Here is a 13,683-nt window from a genome sequence, read left to right on the forward strand (position 1 = left end):
TTTGAATACAGATATAGAACTAATACCCATCTTCATGGCTCACACTCATTGTGACATATAGTACAATAAAATAATAATTAAAATATATAGTACAATAAAAAAACCTTGACTCACATTGATTTAACTCCACCTCAGGTCCTACAGTTCATAAATGGCAAAACACCAACACATTAAGGTATCTAGTTGCCAGATACAAACCACATTTACCCACTTTTACAACTGAGAAATCCTGAGAATTAAAACAATGGCTTTCTGAGAAGGGAAACATGTGGGAATGATCACTACTAATAACCAACTGGGCACACAAACAGCCTGTAAGAATTACATACAGTTGGATTGCAATTGAATTTGCTGTATTAAAAAAAAAAAAAAAAAAATCAAGCTGTGGCTCCTACATTTCTTGCTAAATTTTACACATTGTTCTGAGATGTCTAAACTTTTTACTTTAAAAACATTTAGATAGTTGTAGTAATTAATGATAAACAAGAAGACAAGGACTTATCCAAAATTATCTCCCCATTTTACCTTTCCCACCCACCTTATCGTATCAGTGTCTGAGAAACACTGTTGCAATTTAGGTACTTCCAACTGGCCAAGTCTAGACCAAGAAATGCTGAAGAGTCCTGTGTTCAGTGAAAACAAGGGAATTGCTCAGTTTAAATAAACTAGTCAGCAAAGGCTAGATTAGAAAAGGAGTGAGGATAGTGGAAAAGATTTCACTGAAATATACCTACCTACCTACTCTTACAATCGTGATCTTGAGAAACACTTGCTCAACCACCTCGCCAAAGGCACTTCCCATGTTTGAACCGAAAAGTTCCCAAGTTGTCTGGAGCTGCATCTTTGAATATGCCCAGAGGGATTTTAGTCCTGACAGAAATGAGCAACTCAGCATCCAGAGCACAACTGAGTTCAAACAGTGGAGAGAAACCAGGCATGTCTGTACCCTGGACAACTGCAAGGGGAGTTCTTAACTAAGTATCTGCAGGCACAAATGGAAAGGGTTCCATTCCTTGACATTCTCACCCACTCCTCTGAACAACAGTTATCTCAGGAAGAACCCAAAGTACAGTGAACACTCAGAATATTCAGATCTCCTTCAGGCCAGTGAAGAGGATCACTCCTTCCCATTTAACTGCCAAGTGATTACCACTGTCATCCTGGAGAGCACTGTAATTTCCAGCTAAATTATCCCATCAGCTTCACCCAGTTTTCTTCCCCTGCCAATAGTGTTGATTCACCAGCTCAGAGCTCAAGACTAGAAGATGGCCACAGAGATTTGTGAGTCAGGCACCTGCTCCACACACTGTTTGTTTTACCTCAGTATTTATTTTAATTTAACACTAAATAGCTACTTAAATGGAAGAGAGGACACGCTCTGTTCTGATTGAGAACCAAGCACTTACCTTCAAGAGAAGATCCTAGAAGAAAAACTCCTTCTCACAGTTCTGAGGAGGTCTGAGATGTTTCCAGCATTCCACTTTCCCTCTGCCCAACCCTTACAGGATCACTACAAGCTGCTCTTTAAATGTCCCAACACAAGGTGCCTTCCTGCAAAGTGCACACACTGAGCTGCATCCTGTTCTGAACTTGCTCCCCTCAAGCAAACTCTCAGACACTCACTTTTCAGGTTATTCAAATTACATCTAATAAAAAAAAGATATAATTTAGTATCTTCAATATCCATCTCGCTGCACTGGAGTCACTTAATTTTAATTACCTTTCTGAATCAACAAATTTAGTAAGTGTACATTCTATACTTACATGAAATGCACAATGGATGCAGGAAATTCTGTTGGAATTTCACTTCTGCACTACCTAAACTTAATTAAGACATAATCCTCCACTGAAGTGTTCCATAATTAGACAATTTATGCATTAGTTTCACATCTACCTTTTCTTTTAATTAAAGTAATATATACATGTGAAAGTGCACTTAGAGCCAAGCATTGATGCTGAACACACAGTATAAACACCAAAACTGTCCATTTTATTTAGCTCAACCTCTAAGCAGTCAAGACCCTGAGATGAGCTCACCTGCTGAGAGCACAGTGTTAATAACCCCAAGGTTGTGGGTTTGATCCCTGTCCAGGCTATTCATGTAAGAGTTGGGCTCGATGATCCTTGTGGATCCCTTCCAACTGAGAGTATTCTGTGAAGTGTTGCATTAACTCCACCCTGTAGTGCATAATTCACTACCAATTTGGCCATGAATTCACAAACAGAATGACATGAAGTATAATTGACAATACTTTAAGTATCATGTATTTTTGACGTGCTTTCACATCGGCCATTCATTATCAAATTTTGAATGCCTAACAATTAATCCTTATATACTGTACAGTGACATACATACCATGAATAAGCCCAGGACTCTCAGGTCATGGATCATATCACTGGCTCCAACTGTAGATTTTTAAGGTGTCAACCAAAAACATGTTTATCCTGCCTGAGGTTAAATACACTGACTAGTGCAAGAGGCATGAGCTGTAGAAGTCATTAGTCTCATGGAAATATTCCCTGGTGTACTAGTTAAAAAAACCCCACCAGAACGCTTTGGATTATTGTGGATTCATGTTTTTCCTCATCTTCTCAATGTGGCTCAGTAGTTTCAACAACGCAGTCGGATTATATGGGAAAAGATTTCTTCTCTGCAACCTAGAAATAGCCTGTTGCAGCTCTTCCAAGCACTTGGTTGATTTATAAAGCATTATTCTTAGGGGAATGATGTTATCCAAGGACGTCATACGAGTCCAACAGGATGAGGGATGAGATCCCTCCTGTTTCAGAGGCAACACTTCAGACGCGCAGATTTTCCAGTTATCAGCCGTGTAGCTGCAACCAGTTCCCCTTCTCCTCTTCTCACCCTCATTGTTTGCAGGCACCTGCTTTGCGTTTACCAAGCACTCTTTTCCATCTGATTCCAACTCGGAGTCTCCCGAGCTGTCGTAATTAACAAGGCTTTGAAGGGAGCCCGGCAGGGCCGCGCTATCGGCGCTTATCAGTGAGTCAGATTCGGCTTCATTATCACCTCGCTCTGCTGTAAACACGCAGCAATCGGGAGAGGAAGACAAAGACGTCGGAGTCGGTGGGGCTGGTTCACAACCAGCGTTTTGCAGACTCTCATCAGTCACACAGCTTTGCTCTTCATCAGTCACACAGCTTTGCTCTTCGGGGTGGGGTGGCTCGGCAGGAGACACGGATTGCAAAGCGCCGTGTTTGGTATCAAAATGGTTACAGACATCTACGAACCGGTGCCACTCTCTCCTAAGAAGCTTTAAATACCTTACCAAGTACTCCAGAAAACAAGTTTCTGATGAAATCAAAAAATCTAGAAGTACTGAGGGATCAAATGCAATCTTTTCCAGAAAAAATAAGAAGATACAGTGTGGATTATATCCACCTGCATGAGTATGGATGTTCCAGGAGTCCTCCTCTTTTTGGCTTAAGTTATCAGCAGCATCGTGTTGTAACCTGGAAAGTAAGTCAAGAAATACACTCAATGAAGTGGAAGTTTACAAGTTTCTTTTTAAAAAAAGCTGTGTCCAGAAGGTGGTATTCTTGCTCTTTTTAATTTTGTCAAAAAGTAAAAACCAAAAAAAGAAGTTTTTGTATCGGAATGAGAAGGAATGAAGGCACGTGGGGCTTGGAGATTGGACAGTTCAGAAAGCCAAGGCACTTAAAGCAGGGCTTAAAGGGCACTACTCCTTAGGAAACATCCTGGAATAATCAAAGGTACAACACATCAACTGTGTTTTAACATATTATAAAATAATATTATATCAATAATTTTGTAAACCTGAACACTTTCAGGATGTTAAGCACATTGGAAGAGTGACCTACTTTAGTTAAGTGTCTAAAAAGGATTGTGTGTCTCTGTTACTTTCATATCTTCACACCTGAAGCTTGAGGGACTTGTATAAATTAGGATAATATCTTGTATGGTAATTTAAACAACAATGATGCACTGAATGTCCAGAACAAACCCATGAAGAACACATTTCAGTTGTTAGCAATTAAGTTTTTATCAGTAGCTACAATTCCTATGGGCCCAATCCTTGGAAACTTTGTCAGAAGTCCTTGAATTCTTGAAGTTTAAGATCCCATTCTTGTCTAACTCTGTGTTGTAAGAAAACAGTGTTGCTTTATATCTGTCTAACCACTATTTTAGGTGTGAAGTCAATTATCCTGAATTACAGGATATAATAAAGTATTTAGTAAGAAATTGTTTCACAACTCCTCTGTTTCAATCCAAAAAAAGACTTAAACAAATCATCAGCTCTTACATCACACATTATTACACTGCCCTGAGGTTTGGGGGTTTTAAATTATGAAAAATAACTTTGATTTATATAAAAGTAACCAATGGGAATGTTATTTATATCACAACAGCCTCACTAAATTACAATTCTTCACAGTTCTGTCAAAAAAAAAGTACACTAACCTATCCAATTTTAAATAAATGAGTAATAAAGCTTTAGCAGCTTCCCACATGTCATCATCTTGCTCTATGAAAATCAAGGAGAGCCATTCACAGTGATGTACAATTGGGTGAGACTGTGGGAAAGGCTTTAGGTGACTCCTCCAGAACACCAACAGCTGGGACATGGAACTCTCAAAGTCTCCTGAAAAAGAAAAAAAGAAGTAACCATGAATTTTGCTATATGGTTTTTTTGTTGCCAAACAACATATACACTTTTTATTTTTCAAATTAACAGTGAATAACAGTTCATGAATGCATTTATCTTTCCTTAGCTCAACTGATTTGACACAGCATCAAATTTTCTACGTTAGTTCTTGCCATTTTAGAGCAGTAGCTTACTCATAAAAATAACTTTATAATCATTAGAGAGACTCCCTTAAGTCAAAAAGCTTACATCTTCAAAAGTAATAATGTACTACATCCTGGTACTAAATATCAGTTTCTGAGGTAACACAGCACACATACAATGTCTAGAAAAGAGAAAAACTTCCTGCAACCTTGAAATCAGTTTTACTCACCACATCACTACGTGATTTTCCTTAATGTTTGACTTTAAGATTTGTTTTTCCTCCTAGCAAATAATAGGAACATCAAATTGTCTTTGTTATTAATAGTTATTATTCAGACTGAAATTCTTCCCTATAAATCAAAGCTATCTGGAAGTGACTATCAAAATTGAAATGAATTAAAGTTAAGCCACTTTAATTCATGTTGGAAAAAAAAAAAGGATCAACCAGCTTCCTGAAAGGGGAGTTACCATATTAAAGAATTTTGGTGCTTGTTTTAACCACTTCAATTGATGTCACTAAAATAGAAGCACCATTCCCTCTCAACTTGAAATTCCTCTTGACAGTTGGGGTATTTGAATCTAATTAAAGAACTCATTTTTGTGTCACGAATCTGGAAAGGAGACTTTTTTTCTTTGAGAATGAATTTTCACAAAGACATCTAAAATAGATATAACCTACATTTGTTCTTTTCACTTGTTCTTAGACAATATATACATTTTTCAGAAGGTGGATCATAAGTTAAATAATCTCTACAATACTTAAAAACTTTAAGAATGCTACTGACATCACAAATATAACATCTTCCAAAATCTGGAAAAAGTGTCAGAAGCTGTCTTACAGAAGTCTGTGGCTCTTTTGCACAGACGGATTAAAAAAGTGACTTTTAGGCTTGCTAAACAGTGTAAAAATATAGAAAGTAAAACAACACTTTAGCTACATGTTTAAATAACATCTAGAACTTGTATTAAAATGTCTCAGTGCATTTAAAATGCTGTAAAATTGCATCCTTGTTTAGAAAGAAATATAAATTTTTTTGCGACATAACTAATAAATACAGGAGTGCCCATGCTCACTTGTATCTGACTGGAAGCACTGCTTCAGAACTGAACTGAAACTGCCTTTCCATTTTTTCCATGCAATCCAGGACAGCACTCTGCTTTGATCATGGAATCTGCACGTCCACATTCACCCAGCACAGCATCAGAAGTGCATCATGTGCTCCCAGATGGAAAAAGGCGAGTGGGAAGCCGGGATTCCAGGAAGGCCTCTCAGGCAGAAAGCCTCACCCCAGTGCCTCATTAGAGCATGGGAGAAGGGCTGCTCCCGGGCTCCCAGGGTGACACAGCAACGCGTCCTCTCCCCCCAGGAACACATTCCCTGCCATCCCACCCCACTGCTGCCTCCTGGCATCTGCCCTTCTCCCAGTCTGATCCATGAGCTCAGGACAAACACACTCAGGTAGGGAGGTATGAGAGGAATGCTCAAGGTATGCTCACACCTACTAATTGAAGGGACAGACCCATCAGTCAGGGTGAAGGACACAACCACTTTACATAAGAAGGATGTGGACCTGTTGGAGCAAGTCTAGAGATGCTCTAAGGGCTGGAGCACCTCTGCCATGGAGACATGGGGTGCCATGGACACATGGAGAGCTGGGGTGTTCAGCCTGGAGAAGGCTCCAAAGTCAGGAGCCCCTCTGCTCTGGAACCAGGCTGAGAGAGATGGGGGTATTCACCTGCAGAAGAGAAGGCTCCAGGGAGACCTCAGAGCCCTTTCCAGTGCCTGAAGAGGCTCCAAGAGCACTGGAGAGGAACTTTGGACAAGGGCCTAGAGGGACAGGACAAGGGGGGAATGGCTTCCCACTGCCAGAGGGCAGGATTAGATGGGATATTGGGAAGGAATTCTTCCCTGTGAGGGTGGGGAGGCCCTGGCACAGGTTGCCCAGAGAAGCTGTGGCTGCCCCATCCCTGGAAGTCTGTCCAAAGCCAGGCTGGACAGGGCTTGGAGCAACCTGGTCTGGTGGAAGGTGTCCCTGCCCATGGCAGGGGGCTTGGAACTGGCTGATCTTTAAGGTCCCTTCCAATCTAAGCCATTCTATGATTACATGATAAGTCCCATAATTTCCCTGTGCCTTACTTTGGAGCTTCATTATTTTTATTTACCTTTCTATCACACTGTTGGTTTTGCCTCATTAAATTACTTGTCTGACAGTAATGCCTTGCACTTTCAATAAAATAAATACATATTGGTACCTAAAGTTCTACCTCCATGTTAGAGAGAGAAGAGCGTTACCTGCAGTTCCTTTCAGTTCCCCACCCTGAACAGATGCTTGTGCTATGGACTCGCTTCTTTTCCAACTGGAGAAGAGCCTGATGTTCCCAATCTGGCTCAGCTATTTCAAGTATTAACACATGTTCTAAACAGGAAAAGTTTTCAAGCCCAAATGCAGCTGTTTCCAGCCCCCCTAAATTGCAGGGATTGGATAAAATGCAAGGAGACAACCAGTTAGGCAGGACACAGCACCAACAGGTTCCTTGGGTGGGTCTTCTCTTTCCTTCCTCCCTCCTACCACCACTAATTCAGCTGAAATTATTTACAGCCTTAATGAGCTGTGATTACAAAATCCAAAAGCTTTAAAACTTTCTGCTTGACAAACAAAACTAAAAAAGGACTGTTACCTTTGATTTCTGCTTCTGCTGCGGAGTTGTGAATCTTGAATTCCAGTGCTTTAAGCACAACCAGACTTAAGGCTCTGAGAACAGTTTGGTCAGAAGCACCCTGAGGATCATCTCCAGGAGCAGGTTCACTGCTCCCAAAGTAGCTGGACTTTTCATCGAGTGGGATCTGATTAAGCCAAGTTAAAGTCACAACCTGCAGAACAGCATTGCTCAGTGCAAGCACATCCTCACACAAAGGCAGGGCTTGTAAGGACACTGATCCACTTCCAGCATCTTCTCTACACTTGTGAAGGACACATTTTTTAAGGAGCAAAATGAATTTCTTCTTGATTACATAGGGAATTGATGAGCTAATGAGGTTCAGGATATAGGAAACTTTCAAAAACAACACTCTCTGGCACCTCAGTGGTAATTCCAGTTCAGTTCTGGAGGCCAAAAGTGCTTCCAGTAGATCTATAAAACTGATCAGGTTGGTTGTAGCTTCAGAATAAGGTGAAGTATAGTGGTGACTGTCAAAGTGATGGAACAGGATGGCATTATAAAATCCTTCAAGCACAGCATCAAGAGGAGCCAACAACTTCTTCAAAACCCCTAAGGCAACAAAGAACACATTATTGAGCTGATGTGTAACACGATCAGATAAACCAGTGAATAAGGAGTAAAAGTAAGTGTTGGGACTACTTTCAGATTTTAAGTGTGTTTAAACCAGTACATTTTAATAGCACTTTATACCCCCTTTCAAAGGAAGGGAATGGGTGTTCCAGAGCCCCGGCTCCTGATGAATTCCAGGTGATATTGCTCCCCCTGGCGGTACCGTCACAAAATCGCCCCAGTACCTGCTTTGGGTAAAACCGCGTTTTTCAGGATCTCCTTGATAATCGCTGTCAGAGTCCACAGACAATCTGCAACCGGGGTATTCCCGGGAAATCCCAAGAGAGTGTTCAGAGTAAAGCTGAGCCAGGTGACATTTAATGCATTCTAAGAATGATTCAAAAAACAATCACATATGTTTCCAGTTGCTATGCAAATAAATTAAATCATAACATCAACGATTTTAAACTGTACAATAAAAAGATTCAAATGTAGGCACATTTCTACACAGGTAGAAACAATCTCTCTGTCCAATGCCTTTAAAGTACTTAGGCCTCTAGTTACAAACATGAAGTCACACATGCAATGCAATAGAAATTATGTGGATGTTCCAGAAAGGGAAAAACCAAACCTCCCCATGCCATGGGACCCACCCAAAATCAGATAATGCTGTAAACAGATCATATCTGAATTCATAACTCCCAGACCCAGACAACTTGGCAAGAAATATTACAAACGTAATTCCGAGATAAATCTATGTTCAGAGATGCTACTATGGAGGCTGCAATATATATTCACTAAATATACATCAAAAAAACCCTTGGAATATTCAAACAAGAAAATGCAGAAAAACATTTGATTAGCTTCCAAGAGGTTGTCACTTGTTATGTACTTCATCACCTAACAAATATCAAGGAACTGTAAAAATATTGATAATGAAATACCTGTACTGCAACCTTAAAGAGAGTGTTTCTTGTAATCCACACACATTTTACCCTAAAAGAGCTCCATGAAATTCCAGATTTTTATATATAAGACATTCCACACTTCTGCTACACATCTGATCTCCTTGCTTTCCATATTCCAGGCTCCTAATAGAGCTTAGTTTCTTGGAAAATACAAACACTATAAAAACTTGCTGTAGAGTCAAATGGAGAAACCTGCAGGCACATATTCATTTGGCCATTTTTTTCAGTTATGAAGCTGTGCCATACTCACCTCTTCCTTCAGCTGGAAATACACCAGAGCTGCCAAACTTTGGGAAGCCATGTGGGATAACAGCTGATCGTGAGGAGCGAGCAGAGAAACCTGGGGACACGTAGAGAGGAAAAGCACCTAAGGCACGTTCCTTTTTATTTTTCCTTCTCTCACAAAAATCCTTCACAAGTTTACAAAGCTTACCAGTTTTGAGTCAGTTTTTGCCTCCTTCAGAAGAAGGACAAAGATCTCACAGTACTTCAGTCTCGTGCTGGATTCAATTTGCTGGGACTCTGCTTTAGCCACCATCATCTTGATCAGGGTTAACTGAAGCAGCATCACTTCTCGTGGACAGAACGAGGAGCTCATGTTGGCAAAGCTGTTTGATAAATCATCTGCTGCAGGGACAACCATATCAGCGTCCTGATCGCTCCCAGTACCACCAGTAGGAGGTGGGAGATGCCTCTGGTGACAGGATTCATCTCCTCCTGCTGGCTGCTCAACACTCAGAGTAAGTAAAGAGGAATAATGATGGCTTTCCTTGGCTAAGGGAATTCCTGCCAGGACATCCTTGTACATCTGCTGCAGGAGGGAGATCTTCATCATGAGGGCATGCAATGTTCCAGAAAATGCTCTATGTCACCACTCAGAGCAATAAAAACTGAAGCACCACTGGGCATTTCTCTTTGAAGTTACCTAGAAATAAAATATTTTGCTGTTACTGAACTTAACAAGCAACTAGAAAATAACAGAAGCACAACACACATTTTTAGAGTTAATACCACCATTATTAAACTTACTTGGAAAATGCAAATTCAGCTGCACAAAACTGTCCCAGTGAGATATTAAAATGAAGAATTACCATGCTGGGAAGAAGTTTACAGTTCCAATATTATATTGACACCAAAATGACTTTGCTGGAAATAAAACCAAAGGTTGCTGTTACTGGGGACTACTGCTAAAGATACGAGAACTTGGATCGAATCTTTTCTCTACACTGCTAAAACTACTAAAACCTAAATTCTTTTGTGCCTCCAAAAACAGGCATAAAATTTAAACTGCAAATGTTCAGTGTCCCATTAAGGCTGGAAATGGCAACATCTCTCAAACAAATGAAAACCAAAGGACAAGTCTTGATTTTCCCTGCACTCAGGCTCAAGAGGGGCTGATCTTAAAAGGGCCCAGTGACTACGAAGTTGCAAATTATAAAATACTTTCAAAACAAAGTGTAAAACTTACTAAGTGCCAATAAGAATACTTAACCATATTCAGAAAAGGTAAAAAAAAAAAAAAAGCCTTTATCCCCATGTCAGTGGAACATATCTTTTAATCCCAGCACTAGAACATTCATTAGAGCTTAGAAAGAAGAGCTATTAAGAATTCAAATCTCTCCTTGAAGTGTGAGCACCCACAAATGTAAACGGCCAGACAGATATCCCATCTGCCCAGAAAACAAACATCAGGGTTTCTTTTTCACCTATATCAAGAGCAATGCTCATCTGTAGTATTTATCTTTTTAGGGCAGTTTTAACATGTTCTCTAACAAGAACTCTTTTAATTAAAAACAACAAACAAACTCATTACCTTTATCTGTGGAGAAGTTGGGAGTGGGACTTCAGCTGCTTATAGGAATTTTCCTTTTGCATGATTTTTGGATTGCCATCTCTAGTCTGGCATAATCAACCAGGGAGACTTCCAGGCAGGCTCCTGCAGCCATCCATCTGTATTTGGCTTTTATTTAAACGTAGCATTTCTCCTTTTTTACCAAAGAAAACAGCTCATTCTTCCAGCCTGCAAGAAATTCTAAAGGTTATTCATCATCAGATCAAATATTTTAAATTACTATTTCTTCTTAGCAGTATATAAGAAAAAAATGAAACTGCATAAGTCAGTATGTGAGGTGTTTTTGGTTTAGTTTATAATCTTCATAAGTTCTTAAAAGAATATCAAACACTGAGAATTACACCTGCATTTTTACCATCTGATTTTTTAAGTGCAACTGAAGCACATACTGACAAAATAGCTTCCCAAAGGATTAGTTAGACCAAGATATTCTACTCAGACTCCTCATTTCTTCCACCATCCAGAAGCATTTCCTTCAGAAGAAAATGTAAAATTTGAGAGCATGAAGTTGCCTGCAGGAGTGACCTATGATTCACTCAGGTGTGGTATTTTTAAAGACACATCCAGCAATGGCTGAGCTGAAAACTCCAAAATGTTCCAGCATGTTCCTGACCTAATAGGACCAAGAACCCTTCCCCCATTCCTTCCTATATTCCACATTTTAGATGTTAAGAATAAATCTGATACTTCAGGCATTAAATTCCTCCTTCGTTTGCAGAATCTCTTTGGAATTCTACTTGAGGTGGAAATTTATGACTTGAAACCTCGTAACATTTCTGCAGCAATCATTCTGTGAATATTTTATAAGGCTATTGTTCCTATATTTGAGTTTTATTTCTTCCTAAATTAATACCTAATAAAATGAAATTATCTCAACACATTTACTTCTGTGTTCAAGATCCACTTGAATTATCACCCTGCGTGGTAAACGGACAGATCTCCTGCACCAATTCACACAGTCCAGCCAGGTGGTTAAAGCAGAAGAGATTCACACCTTTTCTAGGACATTTTCCTTCACATGATAATGTTTGTGATTTCTTGATCCTACCATAACACATTTATGTTCTACCATTAATTACTTTATAAAAACATCTCTAAGATATGTCTCACTCACTCACACATGACAACAGCTCACAAACATAAGTCACAAAAGGAAATGAAAAATGAGGGGGCTTATTTTGAAGAAATTTACTTCAAAGAGGGAGAAAACATCAGACAAGGACTAAATTTGTTTCAGGCACGGCAAGAGAGCACCGTGAAAAGCTCAAAGCTGAAGAGTAAAGAAAAGGAATCGTATTCATACACAAGAAATGACAAACTGCAACCCTTACTTGTATTATTTATCTGAGTTATTCATGACAGCATCTAAAAACCAATTAAGGTAACGCCTCACAGTGCCAGACTCCTGCATAAACAACAGGAAGCAGTTCAAAAACCTTATATATAGATCAGGCAAAAGACAGAAAGGAGAACTACACAGACGATAAAAAAATCCCAAATAAATATTTTGCTTTATGTTATTTTCACGATTAATAAGGCTTTAAAGTCAAAACCAAAGTCAAGCGGGGCTGCAAACAGAATGAGAGAAGAAACTTGGTGGAAAAGGTAATGAGGAACTGAAGATGAAAACTCAGATGGTGATTGCAAACACCTCCAGAATATCCTAAATCAGAGTTATAAAATACATGTATCTCTACAAAGTGGGATATTTAATTTAGCAGAAAGTCATGCAAATTGATTTCATAGAATCACAGAATGGTTTGGGCTGGAAGGGACCTTAAAGCTCATCTCATTCCACCCCCTGCCATGGGCAGGGACATCTTCCACTAGCCCAGGTTGCTCCAAGCCCCGTCCAACCTGGCCTTGGACACTTCCAGGGATGGGGCAGCCACAGCTTCTCTGGGCAACCTGTGCCAGGGCCTCACCACCCTCACAGGGTGATTCCTTCCTAATTTAACTGGATTAACACTGTTGATACCACATTTCCCTTTTTTTTTTTACTAACACAAAACAGCTTATGATGACACACAATTACTCAGGGATATTACCGAAGAGGCATAATTATCTACTGTCAAGTTTTTTGCCTGTATTATTTTTCCCCTGTTGTATATACTCTTAAATGTTAATCGCATGAGTAGCAAGTGGGAGAAAACAAACTATCCAAAAACTCGACTCTCTTTTCATTAAAAAATTAGAAAAGGCAAAATGAAACCACAGCCCGTGACTTTTGGGTGGGAGTTTGCAGGTGCTGCGTTTCCTTATAATGAAGTGGTTGAAGCATTTAAGAAATAAAACACACTTTGAACTACTTGTACTTGCAGTGACTTCGTAGGCTCATCTCTCAATAATCTGCACCTCAATGGCCCCTTATCTCTCACACTGGCAATGGCAGGCTGGGCACTGGGAGGAACCCTGGCTGTCAGGGACACCCGGCGAGCACGGACGTGCCGCTTCTCCAGAGCCTCCACAGCCCCTCCTGAGGGCATCTGAGCCTTTCCGCCCCTCCAACAACGCGGCTTCTCGCCCCAGGAAGTTCCGAGACCCTCAGCCCAGCGGACCCGCCCGGCGACCCCTCGTTCGTTCGCCCACCCCGAGCCGCCTCCGCCCGTCCCGGGCCCCCCCCCAGGGCCCCCCCCTCAGGGCTCCCCCCTCAGCCCCTCCCGCCCCCGCCTCGCGCCCCAAGGCCCCGCCCCTTCATGTCCCGCCCCTTTCAATCCACTCACGCCCCTCGCGCTCTCAGGGCCCCGCCCCTTTTGTGATAAGCCACGCCCACAACACACAAGCCCTGCCCTTTTCACTCCAGGCCCTGCCCCTCAGCCTC

The 13,683-nt window shown here is 40.7% G+C and overlaps 2 protein-coding genes across 5 annotated transcripts in view; both read right to left on the minus strand.

Moving 5' to 3' along the window:
• The window catches only part of CERS3 (ceramide synthase 3), a 46,646-nt gene extending 44,094 nt beyond the window's left edge, over window positions 1-2,552 (minus strand). The window contains exons 1-4 of one of the 4 annotated variants that reach the window (XM_027688267.1): window positions 2,038-2,552; window positions 1,407-1,551; window positions 739-870; window positions 539-623 (exon numbers count right to left, since the gene is read on the minus strand). In XM_027688267.1, the coding sequence (XP_027544068.1) occupies window positions 539-623; window positions 739-841 (188 nt within the window). In that variant the 5' untranslated portion in view covers window positions 842-870; window positions 1,407-1,551; window positions 2,038-2,552. Of the gene's footprint in view, window positions 1-211; window positions 352-538; window positions 624-738; window positions 871-1,406; window positions 1,552-2,037 lie in introns of all 4 variants that reach the window. The other 3 variants (XM_027688269.1, XM_027688270.1, XM_027688272.1) reach the window with 3 other exon arrangements.
• A 1,959-nt stretch (window positions 2,553-4,511) lies between these two features.
• LINS1 (lines homolog 1) lies at window positions 4,512-13,453 on the minus strand. The gene is made up of 9 exons (XM_027688266.1): window positions 13,178-13,453; window positions 12,194-12,267; window positions 10,824-11,030; window positions 9,444-9,935; window positions 9,261-9,350; window positions 8,288-8,429; window positions 7,452-8,042; window positions 7,066-7,237; window positions 4,512-4,625 (listed from the first exon to the last, which is right to left on the minus strand). Exons 4-9 carry the CDS (start codon window positions 9,843-9,845, stop codon window positions 4,616-4,618), a joined length of 1,407 nt encoding a protein of 468 aa, XP_027544067.1. The 5' UTR covers window positions 9,846-9,935; window positions 10,824-11,030; window positions 12,194-12,267; window positions 13,178-13,453; the 3' UTR covers window positions 4,512-4,615.
• Window positions 13,454-13,683: the final 230 nt, after the last annotated feature.

This window comes from Neopelma chrysocephalum, unplaced genomic scaffold (assembly GCF_003984885.1).
Source record: "Neopelma chrysocephalum unplaced genomic scaffold, ASM398488v2 Primary Assembly neopelma1_75, whole genome shotgun sequence".
In the NCBI taxonomy this organism is placed as follows: domain Eukaryota; kingdom Metazoa; phylum Chordata; class Aves; order Passeriformes; family Pipridae; genus Neopelma; species Neopelma chrysocephalum.